At 43.2% G+C, this 24,831-nt stretch overlaps 1 protein-coding gene across 1 annotated transcript in view; it reads left to right on the top strand.

Moving 5' to 3' along the window:
• Positions 1 to 24,831, top strand: part of LOC118420821 (TALPID3 protein-like) — a 122,664-nt gene that overhangs the window by 94,010 nt on the left and 3,823 nt on the right. The window contains 15 exon segments of the mRNA XM_035827844.1: positions 5,683 to 5,928; positions 11,764 to 11,867; positions 13,647 to 13,719; positions 15,314 to 15,589; positions 17,186 to 17,363; positions 18,570 to 18,787; positions 19,259 to 19,372; positions 19,639 to 19,737; positions 20,111 to 20,194; positions 21,264 to 21,382; positions 21,384 to 21,461; positions 22,476 to 22,602; positions 22,786 to 22,789; positions 23,530 to 23,738; positions 24,205 to 24,373. Coding sequence (XP_035683737.1) covers positions 5,683 to 5,928; positions 11,764 to 11,867; positions 13,647 to 13,719; positions 15,314 to 15,589; positions 17,186 to 17,363; positions 18,570 to 18,787; positions 19,259 to 19,372; positions 19,639 to 19,737; positions 20,111 to 20,194; positions 21,264 to 21,382; positions 21,384 to 21,461; positions 22,476 to 22,602; positions 22,786 to 22,789; positions 23,530 to 23,738; positions 24,205 to 24,373 — 2,098 coding nt within the window.

Raw genomic sequence — 24,831 nt, 5'->3', positions numbered from 1 at the left:
AAGTCTAAATCTTCTTTCAGATGCACGTCCGTCTGTCCATCCCATCCAAGGGTACAAAGGCTGGCTCTTGGATTAGGCTATGGCTTGGCCTGAAACAAGGCAACTTTCCTCCTACTAGTCCTACTCCTATATGTGTGTAATCTGTCCATACCAGCTTGGGGGGAGATTTGAAATGAGACTGAATCTTCAAATGATACAAGCCCACTTTTTCTAGACCATTTCCTCAGGGTCAGACTACATTTGAGACTTAATCTTTGTCCCATACAAGGCAGCTTTCATACATAATTTTGAATATCTCTACAATCAGTCCATGCCATGCAACCCTCATGTCAGATAAACTATGAGTCTTAGCCTTCGCTGTTCCTAAGAGTCCAACTCCTACTGGCATATAATCTGTCAGGCCACCTTTCTATAGCAGGGCTCAAAATACCACCTGCATATGCAGGTTAGTGCAGGTAAAATTGGAGCTGTGCAGGTATTTCTGGTGTCTACCTGTACCTAACCTGTACTAGTTTATGTACATGTACTGGGTTTTATACATAAATGTCCTATAATGTAGGTGTATATGGACTGTTATTAGCTGCATTGACTGTTATCACCTATAAAGTATAAAAGAAAAAAATAGCAGTGATTCCTGAACAATTTTAGTATGATCCATTCTTCCTTAATTCAGAGTGGTGCAGGTAAAATGTGTCTGGTGCAGGTAATTTTCAATGTTACGCAGGTTTATTTATTTATTTATTGATCTTTAGGGTAGCAGGTAAGCAGAAAAAAGTATTTCGAGCCCTGTATAGGTACATACACACAGGGCAGTTTTAACTAAATCTCAGCCCAACACATTAGCCACTTTTCCTGCACTATTTCCGGTGAGGATCCAAATCTTCTGCATGAGAGATCCGATTGTCCCAGCCTCCTTTACAGCCTTCCACAAGTGCTGACGGTTATTACTCTACTAGTATTGGGGACAGCTTTTTTTCAGCGTCTAGATGGAACTGCAATATCGCCATAAAGATATCGGCAGAATTTCTCCCGAAAGGTCCGGAGCATTTGCCCGATAGCTTAGCAGGGGTCCCCGACAGCTTCTGCGCGCATGGAGATGTGTCCCGACTTTGGGAGGGCTCATTAGCATATAACGCGGGCTCATTAGGCTATACATTTTGTATAACTGTTTATGACTGCAAGCGCCACGGGTGTCCCACGGCCAACGTTCCAGATCCCTCTCGACATCTCCAAAGATATCGGAAAAGCAAAACTGTGTATAGATTGGGCCTAAATCTCAGCGCGATGCAGTCCGGCAGGAAACTCCGACGTTAGCTCATCATCCGGCCGCTGAGCCAGACACATGATGCTGTCACTCGGCTCCATGAATCCGTGACATCCCACGTCAGCACTGCTCCCAATCCGTGACATCCCACGTCAGCACTGCTACCAATCGGGCATCTGTCAGGTCAGGACATTCGGGAGGGTCTGAATGCCTGTTTCTGCGATTTCTTGCAATCTCTTATTAATTGTAGCTGACTCGCTCTAATTCAAAGTAAAGCATTGTCAGAATATCATTTGTTGAGAATGATTTATTGTTTCACTTCTACCAGGGCTCGAAATTCATTTTTGGGAATAGGTGCACTGGTGCACCCAGCTTAAAAAATTGGGTGCACCACTTAAACTTAAGTGATAACCTAATAATAAAACTTAGTTACATTGTAGCTATCAAATTTTTAAAGAAGTACTATGACAGACATTTTTATTATCTTTCTAACACTCAGATGTCAAGAATATGATGTATACTAGTACACTTTGATATCTTTACATACATAAACCTAAGAAAATATTTGGGTGCACCCTGTGCACCCACTGAAAAAAATTGGGTGCACAGTTCCAATTTTGGGTGCACCTTGGTGCACATGCACCCAGTATTTCAAGCCCTGCTTCTACATAGCTCCTTACGTGTTAAACTGAATTCTTTGTGAAGCTTATATTTATTGACAAATCATTTGTAATTTTTGCAACGTCGAATGCCAGATTGCCCAAAAGTCACAACGTCCAATATTTTGTGTCAGTGTTGCCAGAAAGTCCACATCAAAACGCGGGAACAATTAATTCACTTGTTCCCAAAAACAGCCGTCACAGATGAATTTACCAACTGAGCATTGAACATTGCCCGCCCTCCTGAAAGCAAGTGTGGTCCTCCAAAGGGCAGTTTTACCAACTATACAGAATCTGATACAGAATTGTAGATACCAATGCAGAATTTACTGATAATCTTGTCAGCTAGCAGCTTGACATAGATACGCTGTCATTATCGTTGCCAGGACCCCCACATGCAGACCCTCATGTGGTGCCAGGACCCCCACATGCAGACCCTCATGTGGTGCCTGGACCCCCACATGCAGACCCTCATGTGGTGCCAGGACCCCCACATGCAGACCCTTATGTGGTGCCAGGACCCCCACATGCAGACCCTCACGAGGCGCCACAGTCGGTCCGTCACCCGAGGTGGCACAGCTGATTCATGGCTCTTGGTCTCCGGTCAGTGAATCAGCCGGCGAGTAATGGACACTTAAAGCGGGGGGCTCGGAATGAATGGCCGGTGGCTTCTAACATCTCTTGTGGGGCAGAATTTTCATCCATTTTCTTGCATTACAAATTTAAAACCATCCCAGGGGGATGTTGGCTGTATGGCAAGGCAATATGTTTTGCCCCAACGCGGAGCAGACTTTAGCCGGTCAACCTATCAAAAAGTTGCTTGCCATCAAGCTGTTCGTTAGACTCCTGAATTAAATTTTCTTTTTGAGTTAAGTTTTTTTTTTAAATTTGGAGCAAAAATTGCAGACTCTATTGTAGACAAAATCAACAAAGTAGCCGTCCTTGTCGAAGAGAGTTTGTGGAATTTTCCAGGTACAATAGACATTAATGAACCTGTCTAAACTGTTCATGTCCTCTGTTTTCCCTGCCAGTGAAAGATAAGCTCTTCAGTGAGCTCAAGTGGTTCAAGATCCCGTTTTACTTTTTACAAATACTGCTTTTAGGATGATTTTTCAATACCCAAGCTGTCATTTCCATTGCTTCCAGCTGAAAACATAGCAGTTCATTGACATTGTCCTGACAGATAGGCCCATTTTCGTGGGTATGTATCTTTGAGTTGTCACCAAAGGCGAGGAGGATAACGATATCTTCAGCAGGCACCCACCAGCCGTTTCCTAACATAAGCACAAAAGTTTTCCGTAATCTCTCCCTGCCAGAGCCGCGGCCGTGTCCCAAACCCTTCCCAACTTCTGACAGAAGATGTATGACAGCGCGGCAATCTGTAGTGGCCGTAGCCCTGGGCTGTGGAGGTGGTGAATGTGCGTGTCAGGCCTCCCCGGCTTCCCGGGAATAAGTCACTCCAGAGTTCGGCTTCTTTATCGTGTTGTCCACTCTAGCCCCCGGCCGAGATAACAACCGGAGCAAGAGTGATGGGTGACCAGGGGCCACGCAGAGTGCCTGTGTTGTTCGCCGGGGAAAATGAGGGGATTCTTCACGACTGCAGATAACTTTGGACACAACATGTCATCCGGCAGGGGTCAGGCCGGGGTGGGAGCTGCAGCCGGCAGCGCTCGGGCGTGCGAGAGCCTCTGTCGGAGGGACGTCCTCCAAGTGTCCTTTCATGTTGCGTGTGCGATACGGAGATGTGAGGATGCTGGGTGAAAGGTGTGACTCTGACAGACAGCCGTGGTGATATGATATGTTCCCCATATTACTACTCAAGACAGCACTCAAAAAGGGCAAACCTAATATTGCCAAGGCAGCGTCGTTTCCACTGTATCCCCGTATCTACTTGTCAGCATCGTGGTTATGAGTCACTCTCCAAGCACAGCTTCGGCTCCGGCTGTTTTGTGACATGTGTTTAGGCGTTTTTATCGGAGTTTTCTATATACAGCCAAACGGTGAGACATAAAAAAAAACAGTATAAAATAGAAAACCAAATAAAAAAGCCTAAAATCTTGTCAAAACGTCTAAAAACATCCGGAGCTGAACCTCTGCTTGGAGACGGGTCTTGAGTTTTAAGCTTGTGACCTGCAGTTTAGAAGGAAGCTGCTAGGGGGGTTCCCCTATATCTTTTTTCATTAAGCAAACATAATCAAGTGCAGACAAGATGATAACGTACTCAAATAACGTCAACTTATGTTAGCGCCCCAATCAAATATTTGGAAACAGAATTAGACGAACAAATATATATCAACACATAAACAGGGTTATATTTTCTAAGAGAAGAAGAGCAAATCCTGACTCCCTTGGTGTTCCTGGTAGGACACAGATAAAGTAATTTATGTTATCAATGAGGGTGCAAAATGCCTGAGTTTGGACAATGAAGTTTTCCCTATATTCCAACAGTTGACATGAATCCTCATGAAGTATGAATAAGACGGTTTTTCAAGATAATGAAATTCTCATCTCCTAAGCCAAGATCCAGCTGTCACAAGGAAATTCACTAGACTGTCATGCTGATTAAGATGCAACCTCTGTTGCAAGTGACAGCAAGGGTCAGTCATGTATAGGGCTGTGTATTGAAACATCAAGTTCAAGTTCTGATGGTATAGTCTATCTGAGGTTTATAGGTATGTGTTCTGACTTGTACCTGTACCAATTCAGCAAATCAGTAAGCAGGTGTGATCTTCAATAATGATAGGAACAGTTGACAGAATATTTATTGTTCTAGACTTTTAGTGTCTCATGCAAAGAGCCAATTTAAGGTCAAGTATCTCAAATCAAAATCCTTTGTATAGATCTTTGTATCGAAACAAGACATTAAGTTGAGGTACTGGCTCAGAGATTTGTAGGTAAGGGTTGAGCAATCCAATCATCTTCAATGATTACAGAAACAGTTCACAGAATATTTATCATTCTGGACTTTCAGTTTCACATGAGCAAAGAACCACATTCCAGAGGATCTCTAATCAAAGATGGCACAGATTGCAAACCCTACTCCAAACACTCCACCCTAATCTTTGCCCTAGTTCTGCTTAATGATTGTCCGTGTTCCCGTATCGATTCCTCGTGTTGGACTCCATACATCATTGCCCTCCACCCTTCAGGTTATCATCAATAATTGTCTGAGCGGTTTTTAGATCCCTGCTGTACTTAATAGTTGCCTCCCCGCTGGGGAAGATTGCTCCTGAAGGCAGCACTGAGGGGTGATGAATGGGAAGCTAACAGTGCAGGATTGCGCCGCTGATTCTTCCCTTTCTTTCATGCCTTCTGGCAGAATAGGGAAAAGTCAATGTTGAAAGAAACACTCCTACATAGCTTCTGGACACACTGTATATGGAGAAGCCTTTAGGACTAACATTCATTTACTGTGTGTTCAATGTTGCAGCAAATCAAGAGTTTGCATTATGTTTGAGTTATAGAAACAATAGTAGTGACATAATTTAAAAGATGCTTTCATGGCATAATGGCTTTTTAGTTAAATACTTAAATACACAAATTCATGTTAGCAAGCATGATAGGACCTTGAGGTTAAGAGCTTAACTCCATTGCTACAGAAATTGCACAGGCAGGGTGTGTTTTATTTTTCCTCTATGTTGAAGCAATTTTCCTCTATGTTTGCAATTTCAATAAATCAAATCAAATCATATCTTGTTACAATATCTGCAATGCTCACAATGAGTCCCAAATGATATACTTTATGTTCAACTCTTACAGGTGAGACCACCGGTAGCCATGCCTACAAGTGTCCCAGCTCCCAGAGCTGGGCTACCACTGTCTTCAGGGTTACCACTGTCCACGGGAGTACCACTGTCCACAGGAGTACCACTGGCCACAGCAGTACCACTGTCCACGGGAGTACCACTGTCCACGGGAGTACCACTGGCCACAGTTGTGTCTGGGAGATCCAAGGAGTCAGACATCTCACCAGCGTACAGCAAAGCCCGCAGCATACTTGACCAGGTATGCCATGTCTAATGGTGTTCAGATGTTTTACAACGTATGGATGATGTTCTACGCCCATTCCTCATTAACTGGGAAAATTGGAGGTAGAAAATTGTACAAAATAAAGTTGTCCAAAACGCTTACCTGCTGGTATGAACTTGTTACCACTTATATCGACTATCTTTTGCTATTTTTGTCTGGTGCTAACACGCTTAATTTTGGAGATATTTGATTTTTAGTAGGCCATGTCATCTTTCCTACAATTTCGTAATAAAGAGCATATTACTACACAGAGAAATGTTCCAGCAAGTAATAGTGGATTAACAACAGCCAAATTAGCGAATTTTCCAACCCAAAACCTTCAAATTACACGCCAATGAGAAATATTCAACCGCCGTGTCATTTGTTTCGGAATAATCATCAAAATTACTAGCTATTAAGTTTGCTACATTTGTATAAAAGTAAATAAATGGTATATTTTTTTCTGATATGAAGACAAACCGTTTAATACTCCTTAATTTTCACCCTGTAGGATGGGATAAGAGCGATAGAATATATTTATGAAAATGGTTGGAAGCAGGCGATATCTATTCTACAGGTAAATGCCAATGAACTGTGGTAACGTAAATTACAGAATCTCTAACATTTGGAGGAAAGCCGAATAGTGTACATACTGGCTCTATTTGGATTGATCAGGTCATGTTCGTCTATAATGCTGGACCTCTTATCTTCATGTTGCTAACTCAGAGTAGCAAAAAAGTGTATCTTTGTTATCCGGAATACCCGTATAATCTTGTTCGTCCTGTACCCACCCGGACTCTGCGGAAAGACACCCAAGATATGCAAGGTCTCTATCTTGGTGGGGTCTATTTAAATACATGCTAAGTAACAAAGGATTCACGCAATCACACGCTCTAGGTCAGAACCGCTTCGTCCTCGCGTCCTTTAATCAAGTCTTTGGGAATAGCAGGACATGATGCGATGGCAACATGCACCAGATGGACTGGGCCTTTCTAGCACAAGCTTTCGATATTGGAAAGACAACAAACTAAACACCAGTTATCGCACTTCTTATAAAACATTTTTTAATGTCAGGAAAATTTTTGTTCGTGGAACAAACACAATGTCACATCAATACAGAATGAATGTGCTACCTAACAAAAGATCCATCCATACACCTTATATCGTGTGGTTTAATAATACCGGCAGAAAGAACTGTGTAATATGTGTATAACAAGGCTTTTGTTGATGAGCAAGGCTATATATATACTACTTTCAGACATTTCTACGCGAAATCCATTATGACAACAAAGGCAAATTCGCAAAGAACAAATTACGCTCATACAGACTGTTCAAATCCACCCACAACGAAGAAGAGTACCTTAGAATTCCGAACGAACGACAAAGAACTACAATTAGTGGCGTCGGGCGTGGCGTAACTGGTAGAGCTTTCGGCTCGGAATCTATGGGTCCCGAGTTCGATTCCCACCGTGCCCCCGACGTTGTGCCCTTGGGAAAGGCACTTTACACCACTTTCCTTCTGTCTGTACCGTGTATGTGGCATTGTTAATATAAGTTACAAAACACTTGAGTGCAGTGCCACATCGTCCTCGTCTGTCCAAAAGCAAATAGAAAAAAAAAAAAAACTACAATTACCAAACTGCGAATCTGCTGCCACAAACTGAATCAGGGAGGCCGCACACCTCTGGAGCAAAGACTCTGTCAGTTTTGTAACATGAACAAGGTCGAAGATGAAGCCCACTTTTTATTAGATTGTAGTTTATATAGTAATGATAAAAGTATTCTTTTTAGCTATATTATAGGAAAGTTCCCTCGCTTTGAATCTTTGTCTAGTGTTGAAAAATTCATTTTTCTTATGAGGTTTGATCGAACGACATTATACAAACACATCTCAAGCTACATATTCAACATTACTAAGAAACGAGAAGAAGCCGAACAAATGTATTAGACTAGTTTTAGAATCCATGTTTTAGAAACCATGTGTACTGCATTACTACCTTTTGTATCTATATGCCTGTACTTAGCCCGATAGGGCATGAATGTGCAATAAAGGCTATTATTATTATCATTATTATTATAAACAACATTATCATATAGCCAGGCACCGCGGACCAATCAGAAGGCCCCGTTCCACGTTGGTTATGACGCCGTAACACAAAGATCCAGGCCAGGCAGGTGGGTTTCGCTCCTCTGATTGGTCAGAATGAATCGACACCGGCACCAGCGTTGATGCAAATCGACACCGGTGCCGGTGTCGATTCATTTTGACCAATCAAAAGTAGCGATACACACAAGAAAGTAAGATATATGCAGGCATTGACCAATAAAAATGAGCGAAACAAATACCAGAGCATAGGGAATAAGTACAGACTGTAAGGGGGATGGCTCCTTCTAACATTGATAATGAGTTTTGTTCGTTCTAAAAAGCCCGCAATGTTTCGGATATTTTCTGTGGAAATTTTTGGTTTCAAAATGCAGTGTGTAATCTCCTTACATATGCACGTACCAAAGAACAAATGTGAATTTTCAGAAATTCGATAAAGGACACACAGGGATGTCGATCTCGGAGATTCGAGGACGAATCTTGAAAAGAAAAGGGGGAGTAGTGTAACAGTGGTGTTCAAGGACTGCTAAACCAAAGACGCCTAATGGCTTAAGCCTTTTGGCTGAACGGTTTGCACGTTCGATATGTGATCCGGCTGCCCGGGCTCGGCGCGGGTTCGAATCCCGGGAGTCGGGGTGTTGTTTCTTTCTGTTCTTACTCGCCCCTCGTACTTCTACATTCCTAAGAGAAATGAAAAGTCCCAGCATCGTAAAATTCACTGAAACAGGAACATATAAACAGACTGCATTGTGACTCTATGGCAAGCCAAGCCCACCTACATTAACATTACAGCAGATAATACGTCTTTGGTTGATGTGCTCTTGCTGAACATCCGATGACATGTTGAAGAAAAAAAATGGTAACGTAAATTATATGGTAACGTAAATTATATTTATGCTTTTAATGATAAATAAAATTTTAACAAACAGCTCTGGAAAGATTAACTCTGCAGGCAATTACTTATCTGGGAGCATTCTTTCCTATGAGTACAAAAGTAATGATCTTTCTATACATTCTAAGGGACTTATTATGGTAACGTAAATTATATCAAAAAAGTGACAAACGGCCTGAGATTGGCGGTTATAGTCATGTTTCCAACATTCGTGTTTTATGTGTTCTGTCATTTGTTTGTTACGCAACACCACTGTTTAGCAGATAAAACAGTGAAAAAATTATCGGAAAATGTCTTTTCGTAAGCGAACTACACCCAACAGAAGTTCGGTAACGTAAATTATACAAAAGTTGGCGACAAGAATAAAACGGCATCTGACGTAAAAAGGTCGTCTGCTGGACAAGTTCATCAACACGTGACAAGCCGGCCTAAGAGGTTGATGTAAATTATGACTGAAAATTTAAAGAACTAACGTCTTTTCATTATCAGAATGCCACGATATTCACCTTTATAGCATTTCCGACACGTGTTTTTAGCGTGTTTCTAAGCAAAACCTTACCCGGGACGACCAAAAGGCAACTAACAATGGTGGGAAAACATTGCTTAGCATATTACTATCATGTACTTGTAACGGAAAAGGGCAAAATACGTAGTCATTGTGTCTTTAAAGAAAACTGTGGCCCGCTGCTTATGTGCGACAGCAATTTGCCCCTTTAACGAGGAATGGGCGTCTAACACCCACCCATGTTAGTGCCTCTTTCTTTGTCACTGAATAACCATCACACTAGAAACATTCCTGTCCCTGGTGCTGAATGACTCTCACACTAACTTCATTGCTGTCCCTGGTGCTGAATAACTCACACCAGCTTCATTCCTGTCCCTGGTGCTGAATGTCTCTCACATTAGCTGCATTGCTGTCCCTGGTGCTGAATGTCTCTCACACTAGCTTCATTGCTGTCCCTGGTGCTGAATGTCTCTCACACTAGCTTCATTGCTGTCCCTGGTACTGAATGTCTCTCACACTAACTTCATTGCTGTCCCTGGTGCTGAATAACTCACACCAGCATCATTCCTGTCCCTGGTGCTGAATGTCTCTCACACCAGCATCATTCCTGTCCCTGGTGCTGAATGTCTCTCACACTAACTTCATTGCTGTCCCTGGTACTGAATGTCTCTCACACGAGCTTCATTGCTGTCCCTGGTACTGAATGTCTCTCACACGAGCACTGAATGTCTCTCATACTAGCTTCATTGCTGTCCCTGGTACTGAATGTCTCTCACACTAGCTTCATTGCTGTCCCTGGTGCTGAATAACTCAGACCAGCTTCATTGCTGTCTCTGGTACTGAATGTCTCTCACACTAGCTTCATTGCTGTCCCTGGTACTGAATGTCTCTCACATTAGCTTCATTGCTGTCCCTGGTGCTGAATGTCTCTCACACTAGCTTCATTGCTGTCCCTCTCTGGTCAATTACGGCATGTGACACTGCGGTATACATGGTAAAATGGGTACATGCTTGTAAAATTCGATAGCATTGTCGTATTGCAATGAAATTTCACAAGGTGCTAGTAGTAATTAAATGAAATAAAACACCGGACAAATTATGTTGATATGATAGATTTTTGGGTTAAAAAACACACATTTTGGTTAAAAAATATTAGGTTCATTTCATGTGCCCTGTCCTCGGTGGAGACAACGTTCTGGACCCTCATATTTCACAGGATGACAGATAAACTCAAGTAGATTTATTTTGTCCGTCGCTATTTTGTTGTATATTAATTCATCATAACTTTTTTGGGGTAAAAAATTGGTAAAATGGAGTTTTTTTCTCCATTTTGGTCAATAATCCGCTCTAGAGGAAATCCTCTCATGATCAAACCAAATAGCGATGGATAAATTTCTTTTAAAAGGGATTATAAATACGAATTTGTCTATATTGTCAAAAAAAGTACTGTTGTCACCGAGGACGAAGCCCGTAAATGCGATGGTAACGGTCCTTCAGAACCGCTGCCAGCGCCGCTGTCGTTTTCCCGCCATTTCACAACCCAAGGGTTCGGCCGTTCGATCGAACGGGGCTCGGACGGTACCATTATGCGGCTTCCGCGAGGGCCTCTTTTTGTCACAGGCATCGAATTATGTCAATATTTGATACATTCTTCATCAATATCTAATACGGTTAGCATTTGGACGTTTTACCAAAAGTGGTGAGTGTGCCCCATACATAGTGAGTTCCTGTTTTCGCAATGTATCGTTACATTATGACATTGGACCGTTCTGCAACGTTGTGGTCAAGCGGGGTCAACTGCGGACACGCAGTGGTTCGAATTTCATGTTCGGTTCCATCGCCCTGGTAACCTTGAGGGACCGCGCCCTTTTTCACTCCTCGGCAAGCTTCATCGAATCACAGGCCGTAACTTACCTGAGCTGGTGCTGAATGTCTCTCACACTAGCTTCATTGCTGTCCCTGATTCCAAATGACCTCACACTAGCTGTATTGCTGTCCAACCTCGAGTTTAACTCCGACTGTGTCACTCACCCAACATACGACCTTAAAGGGTTGCAGTCCTCAGGATGGGATGCTAAGCCATAGTCCATAGTTCATTGTGCTAGGGAAACTTCCTGGTACAAAGAACTTGTAAATACTGCTGTACGTAGTGTCTGTCTTCTCTTCAGTGAGCTAGCTATATGTACACTTTCACTTTAAGCTCAGAAGACATCTAATACAAGTCTGTTTAACCTCTGTACCTGTGCTCAGGTGTGTAACCCCTGTACCTGTGCTCAGGTGTGTAACCCCTGTACCTGTGCTCAGGTGTTTAACCTCTGTACCTGTGCTCAGGTGACTGTCAGCAGGCGTTACCTGGAGGACAACCTGGAGGCTGTGGTGAGAGCAAAGGACCAGTCCCAGCTGTACCAACTCATGGACAGCCTGTACCAGCAGGGGTAAGTCCCAGCTGTACCAACTCATGGACAGCCTGTACCAGCAGGGGTAAGTCCCAGCTGTACCAACTCATGGACAGCCTGTACCAGCAGGGGTAAGTCCCAGCTGTACCAACTCATGGACAGCCTGTACCAGCAGGGGTAAGTCCCAGCTGTACCAGCTCATGGACAGCCTGTACCAGCAGGGGTAAGTCCCAGCTGTACCAGCTCATGGACAGCCTGTACCAGCAGGGGTAAGGGTCAGGCTTCTACTGCCTACACAGTCACTGGGGCAACAACATGGCTTTATCTATATTACTGGCAACCTCTGCATGACAATCCTGTTCACTGATATTCAGTTAAACCTGCTCTACTGACCACTGACAACCTTGCTACTTGTTGGTGGTCCTTTCTAATGATGCAGATATGACCGAGCCTGGGTACCATCTGGAAAAGCAGTTCACTCCGGCGTTCATTATACACTATATACAGTCGCTTCTAGCTCTGACATTCATTATACACTATATACAGTTGCTTCTCTGTGTTTCCGTCTGGGAACGGGGACCATATTAACGTCTGGAATCATCCAAATTTTGGACGCAGGCACTGATTTGTCCCTACACATGAGCGAATTATGGAATGGGTTCAAGCGCTCGTTCAAACGGTGTTCCAACACCAGACAAGCCCTCTGTCCTGTTGTCATCGAATGTGTGCTCTAGAACCCATTCCTTGATTCACTCATTAACTGATTTTACCACCAAACGGTTTGAATGCGCACGTCTCCAGACGGATAGCAGAAGCGAACATAGGAGCGAACTACTATCTGGATGGTACCCAGGCTTTCTCTTTGTAGAAGAGCAGTGAGTGAGTGAGCGAGCAAATGAGCGAGCAAGTGAGTGAGGGAAAGGTCTCTTGAGTGGTTACTATATACATTGCAAGTTTACACAATATAATCATCTGTGTATTAATATGATTCTCGCAATTAAACTGTCTGTACCATAAATACAGATACAGATAATGCCAAGGACCCAGTCCTGTATGTGTGATGTTCCCCTGACCCAGTCCTGTATGTGTGATGTTCTCCTGACCCAGTCCTGTATGTGTGATGTTCTCCTGACCCAGTCCTGTATGTGTGATGTTCTCCTGACCCAGTCCTGTATGTGTGATGTTCTCCTGACCCAGTCCTGTATGTGTGATGTTCTCCTGACCCAGTCCTGTATGTGTGATGTTCCCCTGACCCAGTCCTGTATGTGTGATGTTCTCCTGACCCAGTCCTGTATGTGTGATGTTCTCCTGACCCAGTCCTGTATGTGTGATGTTCTCCGGACCCAGTCCTGTATGTGTGATGTTCCCAGTCTTGTTTGAGTGATGTTGTCCTGACCCAGTCCTGTTTGTGTGATGTTGTGACATGTTTTGCAGGCCGAGTGCAGACAGTCCTGTATGTGTGATGTTCTCCTGACCCAGTCCTGTATGTGTGATGTTCTCCTGACCCAGTCCTGTATGTGTGATGTTCTCCTGACCCAGTCCTGTATGTGTGATGTTCCCAGTCTTGTTTGAGTGATGTTGTCCTGCCCCAGTCCTGTTTGTGTGATGTTGTGACATGTTTTGCAGGCCGAGTGCAGACAGTCCTGTATGTGTGATGTTCTCCTGACCCAGTCCTGTATGTGTGATGTTCTCCTGACCCAGTCCTGTATGTGTGATGTTCTCCTGACCCAGTCCTGTATGTGTGATGTTCCCAGTCTTGTTTGAGTGATGTTGTCCTGACCCAGTCCTGTTTGAGTGATGTTGTGACATGTTTTGCAGGCCGAGTGCAGACCGGGCACGCATCAGGAGGGAGGTAGATGCCATGATCAACCAGCTGACTCCGGAAGTGGAGGTACCTTTACTAAATACCTAACCTTAAGTACCCTGTACTAAATACCTAACCTTAAGTACCCTGTACTAGATACCTAACCTTAAGTACCCTGTACTAGATACCTAACCTTAAGTACCCTGTACTAAATACCTAACCTTAAGTACCCTGTACTAAATACCTAACCTTAAGTACCTTGTACTAAATACCTAACCTTAAGTACCCTGTACTAGATACCTAACCTTCAGTACCCTGTACTAGATACCTAACCTTAAGTACCCTGTACTAAATACCTAACCTTAAGTACCTTGTACTAAATACCTAACCTTAAGTACCCTGTACTAGATACCTAACCTTCAGTACCCTGTACTAAATACCTAACCTTAAGTACCTTGTACTAAATACCTAACCTTAAGTACCCTGTACTAGATACCTAACCTTCAGTACCCTGTACTAGATACCTAACCTTAAGTACCCTGTACTAAATACCTAACCTTAAGTACCCTGTACTAAATACCTAACCTTAAGTACCCTGTACTAAATACCTAACCTTAAGTACCTTGTACTAAATACCTAACCTTAAGTACCCTGTACTAAATACCTAACCTTAAGTACCCTGTACTAAATACCTAACCTTAAGTACCCTGTACTAAATACCTAACCTTAAGTACCCTGTACTAAATACCTAACCTTAAGTACCCTGTACTTAATACCTAACCTTAAGTACCCTGTACTAAATACCTAACCTTAAGTACCCTGTACTAAATACCTAACCTTAAGTACCCTGTACTAAATACCTAACCTTAAGTACCCTGTACTAAATACCTAACCTTAAGTACCCTGTACTAAATACCTAACCTTAAGTACCCTGTACTAGATACCTAACCTTAAGCACGCTGAAGTAGTTGTTTGGCTACAACTTCTCTATAATTGGTATGGGGTTAGACAGTAGCCTGGGTACCATCCGGGTAACAGTTTGCTCCAATGTTTATTGTACACTATATCATACAGCCGTTCTTGCTCCAACGTTCATTATATACATTTGCTTCTCTACTGTTCTATCTGGGGAAGTATCTGGGGATGTCTCTATCACCTGGAATATTCAATTTTGAACTATGGGGCTGATTGGCACTCCATAACCCATTCCTTAATGTGGTCATTAACTGATATCACGGCCAGAAGATTTGAATATCCAGTTCCCCAGACGGGTAGCAGCAGTGAACATAGGATGGTTCCCAGCTTAGATAGGCAGTAGGGAGAAGGTCAAAATCACTTCAACAAGAGAGTTATTGCCCTATGGGAGGGCTTCTCATACATGTAGCCAACTTTTTCCTGTTAGTTCAAATATTTAGTTCAAATAATTTTGCCAATTTACATATAACAGTCTAGTTCAATCCGCGGGTTAACCTATATCCGTTGCTCTTACAAACAGGGTATTTAGGGATGTGAGGTTGACGTACTGTGGTTTCAAACTCAATATTTCGAAAACACTGGTTAGAAACCACCCTCCATTGACTTGATATCCAAGATATGTTTTTATATACAATGGATATAGGTTACCCTGCGGATAAATGTGAAATTGTGTTACCTTTTATAATATCATCTCACCTTCCAACAGGATGAAGTCATGAAACACTTGACGAAAAACCCAAAGCCCAAGAAGGTGTCCTTTGTGGAGGAACAAGTGCCTGAACGTGACCCAGGGCCGAGTGTGCCTGAGAAGTCTGTACCGAGGGCAGGCAGAGGCAGAGGACGAGCGCAACCCAGGATCAACACTGGGCTGAGGAGGCCTCCAAAGGCAGCAAGCACCAAGGGGAAGGAAAAAGCCCCGGGGAAGTCTGAGGAGAAGATTAGAAAACCTCCAGTGAAAGAAAAGGTTACAAGTAGTCCAAAGGTAAGTACCGATTGCTAAGAGTAATGTATTGAGGTAGCTACTACTTACCAAGTCTAATAGTATCTACACTCAGCACAAAAAGTTTGGAATATCAACTTCGGTTGATCATATTTTTGCTGTTTCTGCATCAATTTCAATATATTATATATCAATAGAAAGCTTGTATGATTTTCTTTCCAATGGTATGAAATTCATTTTCATTGTTAACTCACGGAACATACACTAGGCCTGCTAACGTGAGTGGGTCACGAAAAAAAAGTGCCCAAATTCCCCCGTTTTTGTTCAAAACTGTATCCGGTTGTTATGGCCGCGGGTGACAATGATTCAATCAATCCCTTTTTCACCTAACGTTTGGTATACAGAACATCTAAGTTTCTTTTTAGCATATCTGAAGAGAGTATCTTATGAGTGTAAATTCATGGAACGAGCACCAGACCTGCTTACGTACAGGGGGTCCTAAAGATAAAGTGCCGAAATTACCCTACTAAAGTCAATCACTCCATGCTGCTCATTTTCTTCCGTCGGTATTGACTTGTGAATGAAGGCAAGTTGAATAAACAGGACATGTCAATCAAAGCTACTGCTACTCTTTATTCAAGCCAAAAATCTGAACCATGGCAAGAGGTGATCAATCGAGTGCTAGCCATAAGCCATAGGAAGGCTATTCCCTAAGACTGTACTCCAGCATCCAATGGTCCTTTCTTTGTGTGGACTGGTGTTGTAATCTTGCAGAATGGCATTTGGTCCAATATTGAAGAGGTAGGATATTGTTACTGGATGGAGGATGGTGTCCCTATATCTCACCACATTGAAGTTGCCTGGAATGATGACGAGTCTTGTTTTTCCTATGGCGGTTATACCACCCCACACCATGACGCTGCCTCCACAGTCCACCACCAAATGCCGAAAGTTACTCTTGTCGTGTCAGCGTGCGGTCCTCCTTGCCGCATCCGCGCTTTGATGTCCATCCGACTATCGAAAGGGATATACTCTACTCTAAGTGTGCTAAAACCTTGTATGTTCCGTATACCAAATGTGAGGTGAAAAAAGGATTGATTGAACCAGTGACACACGGGCCAATATCAACAGGGCGATACAGTGTTGAACAGAAGCAGGGGAATTTGGGCACTTTTTTTTCGTGACCCACTCATGTAAGCAGGTCTTGTACTCGTTTCATGTGTTTACAATCAAGATAAGTTTGATACCATAGGAAAGAAAATCACACAAGCTTTCTATTGATATATAATACATTGAAATTGATGCATAAATAACGGAAATATGACATACCTAAGTTGATATTCCAAACTTTTTGTGCCGAGTGTATTTCTCCTGTTACTTTTAGAGGAGCACTAACGGTACATGTCTGTTGATAAGCCTCCAAAACTATAAATGATACCAACAAAAACAGAGTATGAAAGTAAATATCTTTAGTCACTTTATGTAGTGATAAGTAAATCCGGTCAGTATTATCCAAAGGTAGGTTGGCAAAATATGAGCAAGGTATTGAACTCTTAACCAGTGACTTATACCAACCTGACAAAACTATGCAAGGGGATTCAGTTCAGCAGTACCTTTTTTTTCATTGCCTCCTCCTAGCCCAAGCAGACGAGAGGTGTGCCCTTCTATGAGCAGGACGAGACTTACCTTACCCGCGTGTACGGCAAGGCCCGACACCACCCTCACAGGACCACTGAGAAGCAGCCGTATCTCCACTTCAACTCACCCCCGCCCAGGACCAAGGCTCCCAGACCCAGTCCTGCTGTAGATACTAAAGGTAACATAACCCAGGACCATGGCTCCCAGTCCTGCTGTAGCTACTAAAGGTAACATAACCCAGGACCAAGGCTCCCAGACCCAGTCCTGCTGTAGATACTAAAGGTAACATAACCCAGGACCAAGGCTCCCAGACCCAGTCCTGCTGTAGATACTAAAGGTAACATAGCCCAGTACCAAGGCTCCCAGACCTGCTGTAGATACTAAAGGTAACATAGCCCAGTACCAAGGCTCCCAGACCTGCTGTAGATACTAAAGGTAACATAACCCAGTACCAAGGCTCCCAGACCCAGTCCTGCTGTAGATACTAAAGGTAACATAACCCAGGACCAAGGCTCCCAGACCCAGTCCTGCTGTAGATACTAAAGGTAACATAACCCAGGACCAAGGCTCCCAGACCCAGTCCTGCTGTAGATACTAAAGGTAACATAACCCAGGACCAAGGCTCCCAGACCTGCTGTAGATACTAAAGGTAACATAGCCCAGTACCAAGGCTCCCAGACCTGCTGTAGATACTAAAGGTAACATAACCCAGTACCAAGGCTCCCAGACCCAGTCCTGCTGTAGATACTAAAGGTAACATAACCCAGGACCAAGGCTCCCAGTCCTGCTGTAGATACTAAAGGTAACATAACCCAGGACCAAGGCTCCCAGACCCAGTCCTGCTGTAGATACTAAAGGTAACATAGCCCAGTACCAAGGCTCCCAGACCCAGTCCTGCTGTAGATACTAAAGGTAACATAACCCAGGACCAAGGCTCCCAGTCCTGCTGTAGATACTAAAGGTAACATAACCCAGGACCAAGGCTCCCAGACCCAGTCCTGCTGTAGATACTAAAGGTAACATAACCCAGAACCAAGGCTCCCAGTCCTGCTGTAGATACTAAAGGTAACATAACCCAGGACCAAGGCTCCCAGACCCAGTCCTGCTGTAGATACTAAAGGTAACATAACCCAGAACCAAGGCTCCCAGACACAGTCCTGCTGTAGATACTAAAGGTAACATAACCCAGAACCAAGGCTCCCAGTCCCAGTCCTGCTGTAGATACTAAAGGTAACATAACCCAGGACCAAGGCTGTAGATACTAAAGGTAACATGTCTGTACCTCCACTTCAGCTCAAGAGTTGAAAAAAATCCAAGAAGCAACAAATAGATTTGATACTTGTAAGAAGTCTGAAATGTCGAAGTACTTTCTCTTTTTCTTCAGGCACCATTATGAAGTCCATGAAGACTCAGACCAAGGAGAAGCCGCCACCTGGCAGAGCCGCCGGTACTGCGGCACAGTACTACTTCTCCCCTGCAGCCCCCTACCCACAGGCAGGGCTCCCCTACCCTGGGGGAGCGGCCCCCACCCCCCAGCAGGGGCAGCTCATCCCCATGGCCATACCCCTGGGGGCACCCAGGATAGACTCTTCTCACACTCAGGTGAGTTTTCTTCTCACACTCGGGTCAGTTTTCTTCTCACACTCAGGTGAGTTTTCTTCTCACACTCAGGTGAGTTTTCTTCTCACACTCAGGTGAGTTTTCTTCTCACACTCAGGTGAGTTTTCTTCTCACACTCAGGTGAGTTTTCTTCTCACACTCGGGTCAGTTTTCTTCTCACACTCAGGTCAGTTTTCTTCTCACACTCAGGTAAGTTTTAACTATGACCATAGACTCTTCTCACAGGCAGCATGGAACGGCTTGGCCCTGGTCCAAAGTGGGTCCTGCAAGCTGGCAGGAAAATACAGACAGAATTAACATGAAATTATAAATGAATGAAAAAACTCACAAAAACTCAACAGAGTATAACATACATTTTGTACTTTACACAAGTGCACGTATGACATCTTGATTTCTTGTTCATATTGTCTTGCTAACATTCTTTTTTTTTTTGCTTCTCATTCCTGTTTCCAGGCCGTACCGTTGACTGCTCTACCAAACCGGACTCAGGGCACCACCAGGCCCAATGTGGCCACTGTTACCATGGTGACGGACAAGGACGCTCGTAAACCGAAACTCTCAGTCCAGGTGTGTGTACTTGGATGTCCCAGGAAACACTTTTTAAAAACTTGCAGCTATGTAGTAGAAACCATTTTGCTATATGTACAGTAAAGTTTTCTTCAGTCAAGGCCTGTTTTGTTCTCCTGAACCACAGGGGGAAATGATTTTTTTCCGGTAAGATTGATTACATGTACATATCCAAACTTTTTTAAGTGTACGATTATCATCATTGAAATGTGCTACTTTCTGAAGGAACATGTTAAGAACTGAACCATCATGGTCCTTTTCTACAGGTGATGCCAGCTGTTGACATAGACAGTGTCCCACACAGCCCGGCCTCAGACACTGCCGCTAAAGCCACCTTCCCTCCTGAGATGCCTCCAGCAGACCAGGTATGGGACACCTCAGACTCACCTGTATTACTTACGCCAAGGATTTTTAGCTTTGCCAAGAAGTTTAAGGTCTACTAGCAGACTAGACCCCTGCTGTAGTGGCTTGCACAAATGTGTGGCCCAAGGGCTACAGAAATGGAGATGGGCGCCACCCCTAAGCATCTTTTACAGATGCACAGGCAACTTTAAACTTTAAGAACGTTATGTATTATTGTAAGCCCATCTTAAGCATTTGCTATCAGTAGACAGGAATGGATTTGCAACACCACCTTGTGGATGAAAGACAAACTGCAGCATAGAATGTGAACTTGTTAGATTTCTCATTGCTTCCTGTAATAAGCTTTAATTCTAACACATTGTTCTGTGTCTGCAGCAACCAGCTGGGCCACCTGAAGACACAGAGTACAGAGAGTTTGATCAGTATGGAGGAGATGCGGAGGAGGAAGCAGAGGAGATGGTAAGAATTTTTTATTTCTGAATTTCTTTTTTGTAAGCTGATTCATTTAAAAGTTGTGCCTCAGATGTAATCAACAATCAATTTTATTCAACATGTTACACATTGTTAGCTATGCTGGACAGCCAGAGACAGCTAATTGTCACCGCCAATTTACAAGGCATGTCTCTAAGGGCCAGCTAAAAGCACAGTAGCTGCCTCACGGTACTCTGGCTTCCAGGGTAGTTGGTACTCGGTACTCAGTGGTATGAGAGGATTGACTTGACTTTATTTACTTGACTTTATTTATTTTGCACAATCTTTAAAAAGTTAACATAAAACAAGTTAAAGGAAGAAAGTACGTGCAGGGGGGAAGAAAAAAGCCTCGTGGCTTGTACAAAGTCTTCCTCCAAAGTAACAAGATTGAATAGACGTGTAAAATTAAACATTAGACAATAATATAACCAAAAGAATTATATCAATTAACAAAATGGAAATAAATCATAATAGTTCAATAATTGATAACTTATGCAATATCATAACGGCAAAATGAATGAAATGATGTAATAAGAATATAACATTGAAAGAAATGTAACAACTGACAATGAATGGGAGATTAATTAAATGTTTGATTATCTAATAATGATTTTTTTAACAGGTTTTTGAAGATGGGTTGTGAATGACAATGATGTAAGGTTAAAGATTGTTAAGGATTGTAGGCAATATCTGAAGGGGGAACTGAGCTGAGAACTTTATTTATCTATTATTCATTTATTAAGGTTCTCAAACACAGTAGAAGGTCTTTGATGTCTTAGAGTAACCAAAAGGGAACAAAGCAGGAGTCTCAACACCTACTGCCTCATTTTTTATACCAAATATTAAATTTTCATCTTTTCCAGCTCTGTGATGCAACCTATATTCATATTCACCATAAATGATTGTTATTTGTAATACTTTTCCTTTGAAGATGAGATAGAGCGTGACGTGAAATTTTTAATACCAAATATTAGATTTTGATTTTTTCCAGCTCTTTGATGCAGCCTATATTCTTATCCATCATAAATGATTGTTATTTGTGATCCTTTCTTTTTAGGATGAGATAGAACGTGACCTGAAACAGCCGGGCACAGGCCTGATGGTGGAGGGTGACACGAGGGGGGAGGGGAGGGAGTACCACGGCCCCCCCTTCCCCCCACAACCCCCTCCCCCGCGAGGTGGTACAGCCCTCCTCTGAAGCGATGGCTGAGGAGCTCAGGAGGAGGAATCAGGTGGAGACCAGGGCAGTGGAATGGTGGGTGAAAATGTGGAGGTAGTGGTTTTGGTCTGTGTGTTTGTTGGTCTTGGTGTGTGTCTACAAGGCTCTAAAGATCACTGGAAATACTACTGGTACATGTAGTAAAAATTGGCCAAATAGAGTGAATGCTACGGGTGTTGGTTCACCAATTGACCCCTCCTAGCATATCTGGCTTCACCTCACCTCACCGGTCCCATAGCCAATGTCTACAATTTCTAGCAATCTGCGGAGCCTGGTTTAGGCTTTGTGTCTGCAGTTAGTTGCATACTGTAGAGTGGCAGGATGTGAAGCAGAAGATAGTGTACCCACTGGCCAGATGGGAAAGTTGGCTTGGCTTGGGACCGTCAAAAGTTGCTCACTCAGAGTGGGAAGGTTGTCACGGCCTGGGTCCAAAGTTGCATAAGCTAGGCTGGAAAATGCGTAAATGCAGAAATGTTCGTGGTGGATTAATGTTCGCGGTTTTCGCGGTGACCACTTCACCGCGAACTTAAAACCACCGCAAACATTTTTCTGTTATGGTATTAGTTTGCAGTCTATGGTGTTACAGCGAACTTAAAGCCACCGCGAAAAGTCCCTTTTCCCGCTACCGCAAAATTAAATCCCTGCGAACTTAAATGCATTTACAGTATTCGACAGAATTAATGAGAAATTTACAAAAGCTCAATGTATTTTACACAGTTATGAAATCTTCAATTTTTGTCCTCCTTAATTGAGGAGAAGCATGATATTTTTCCAAATAGTAATATGCAGCTTTGCTTATGGTTCAATGCTTTTAGCAAAGAAGCCTTGGGCTCCTGTACTATAGTTTAGTCTTTTCTTTTTGGTCATATGTTGCTCATACATGATTGGTCATGAAAAACAGGGCTTGTGTTGGTATTAAGTCAATGCTGAGTTGGTCCATTTTGTTGTGAGGTGGAATTTTCTCCTCAAAAAAATAAGGTTTTTGATCATGATGAGGTTGTTGTTTGTGATGGATCTCTTTGAAACTTGGTCCTTTTTTCACTGTTCCAGGATTGAGGCAGAACTGATGGCACAAATCATCAACCAGCTGTCCCCCGCCCAGCGGCAGGCAGAACCTGCCGAACCCTCTGACTCAGGAGCTCTGCAGGGGACGCTGACACAAGGGATCCTGGTACAGGTACATAAACTATGGCTAGTCTCTTCTAGACTGAAACTACACTGGCTATTATAGGGAGAATAATTTGAAAGGGGACTTTTGCTACCAAACGAGTTGGTCAGCTGCACAGCCAGATCTTAACATAAGCATGGACTGATTCCCCTGACCAATTTCCTGATTTTTTTAATCCCTGCACCCTCGTAGGAAGGTACAGGTACAGGTATACATATGGCTATAACGTTACACTCTTGTGTTAGAGAGGAGAGTTCCATGCCTTCATGCAGTGTATCGCTGTTGAAAACTCCTCATATACATTGTACATTGTACTATCAAAACTACACTTCTTTTTGTCTCTGTCTGTCTCTCTGTGCGCATGTCTGTGATTCTGCAATGCAGTTTCTGTATGTTCCTGCAGAAGGCACTTGCTTTAGCCTGAAATCCAGTTTTGTATGCTTTATATACATCTAACATCAGCAAAATTGAAAGCAATACGGACCATTGGAAGCAGACTTAAGCTTGTGACTTCTAAAGACTGCCATGTCAGATTGCCTCATTGAATATAAAAATTGACATTCTACTGATCCTGAAGAAGAGTGAAGGATGTCACACAAAATGTCTGGAATTAATCCCTGTATCTTCCGAAAATAATTTCATCAGGTTGGTAGATCATAGGACATAAGAGTTTTCTTTTGCACAACTAGTTTTTCTCACCTGCTGACATTTCGATGTCTGAAGCTCTGAGGAAGATGTCTGACAGCCATTGAAATGTCAGCAGGTGTGAAAAACTGGTTGTTTAAAAGAAAACTCTTCTGTCCAATCTCGGTATCTTATCTGTTGTGGATGTTCAAGTGGTACAGAAAAAGCGATGGAAGTAATCTCCGTACCTTATCTGTTGTAGATTAGTGTTTTTAATTATTGTTTACCTGGATGTGTAACCTTTGCCCGCAGTGTCAGCGATTGGCCAGGCAGGGCTGCAGCTGTTTGTTGATGCGGGGGTTGCCGTGGATATGGCGCTGGTGCAGAGGCTGGTGCGGGAGGTTCTGGAGGAGAGGGTAGCGGCGATGATGGGTCAGCACGAGAGACAGCGGGCGACCCCCCCTCCTCCACCTGCACAGCCGCGCAGGGAACCCTCCCCTGATCACACATCACCCAAACATGTAAGTGCCAAGTGTTTGGGGAGAGCCAAACCCCACGCACGTTACAGAACCTACCACACCTTTCAAATAAGAGAAGGGGCATGCAAATCCTTCTGTCTGGAGTTAACTACAAATCACCTGGATGGAGGCCTGGCGAACCTCCGTCTCGTATCAGCCACATGGTGATTACATCATTCACCCGGACTCCAGGAAGAATACTGACGTATCTGTCACTAATGGAGATCTAAATTAAACCAAACAAAACAAAACCAAAATACTGTAAATCTTGACAGTTTGCAGGGTTTTTATTTGGGACTGCAAAATGTCTTTGTAATTTTTCTGTACTGCAGAATTAAAACTATCAGCCCTTGTTTTAAGCGTACAAAAAAACTAATCAACATCTTGCTAACTTACAATACAAATCTTTAAGACACGGCTGCTTGACATACATGTATCCCTTTGACAATGTCCTTCCTCTCGTTTCCAGGTCAGCCCTATCCCCACCCCACAGCCCACTCCGAAGGCCAGCCCCGTCCCCAGCCCACCGCGCGGTCCGTCTCCCGTGGCAACGCCCGAGGCCACGCCCCACAGCACACCTGAACCCTCCCCCGTGGAGTCTGAGACGGAGAATCTACACGAGACACTCATCACACCAGGTGAGGCCTCAACAGTTTATCTTCATGTTCTTTTTTTTATGCGAAGATACAAAGACAAAAAGCAACATTGCTTGTCCAGGTCTTCTCCTCAAACAAAAATTTTACCAAAAAAAAGTACACACATACAACAATAAGAGCAACTAAATGACTAAAGGTTCAATAATAAAGAAATGAAAAGAAACAAAGAAGTAAATAAGAGAGAAAGTTTCATGTCTCCTTGGTTCTCAGGTGTTTTGAAGTAGAAATTAGTATCAAACCTGGGCATGGAAGAAAAATCTGACTATAATCACTCTCTGCAGTGTAATAAACTAGGTACACTATATAAGATTTGGACAACCTGGCAATTATGACCCCTTTTTGGTTGTCCCTCAGATAAATTCTCCCATTGACACAGGCATTCAAGGTTCTGTTTACAGTGACCTGTCCACATAGACCAGACTTCTGTGGTCTTCTTGAGC

This window comes from Branchiostoma floridae, chromosome 1, assembly GCF_000003815.2.
Source record: "Branchiostoma floridae strain S238N-H82 chromosome 1, Bfl_VNyyK, whole genome shotgun sequence".
In the NCBI taxonomy this organism is placed as follows: domain Eukaryota; kingdom Metazoa; phylum Chordata; class Leptocardii; order Amphioxiformes; family Branchiostomatidae; genus Branchiostoma; species Branchiostoma floridae.
This window is presented reverse-complemented; position numbering and strand designations above follow the sequence as displayed.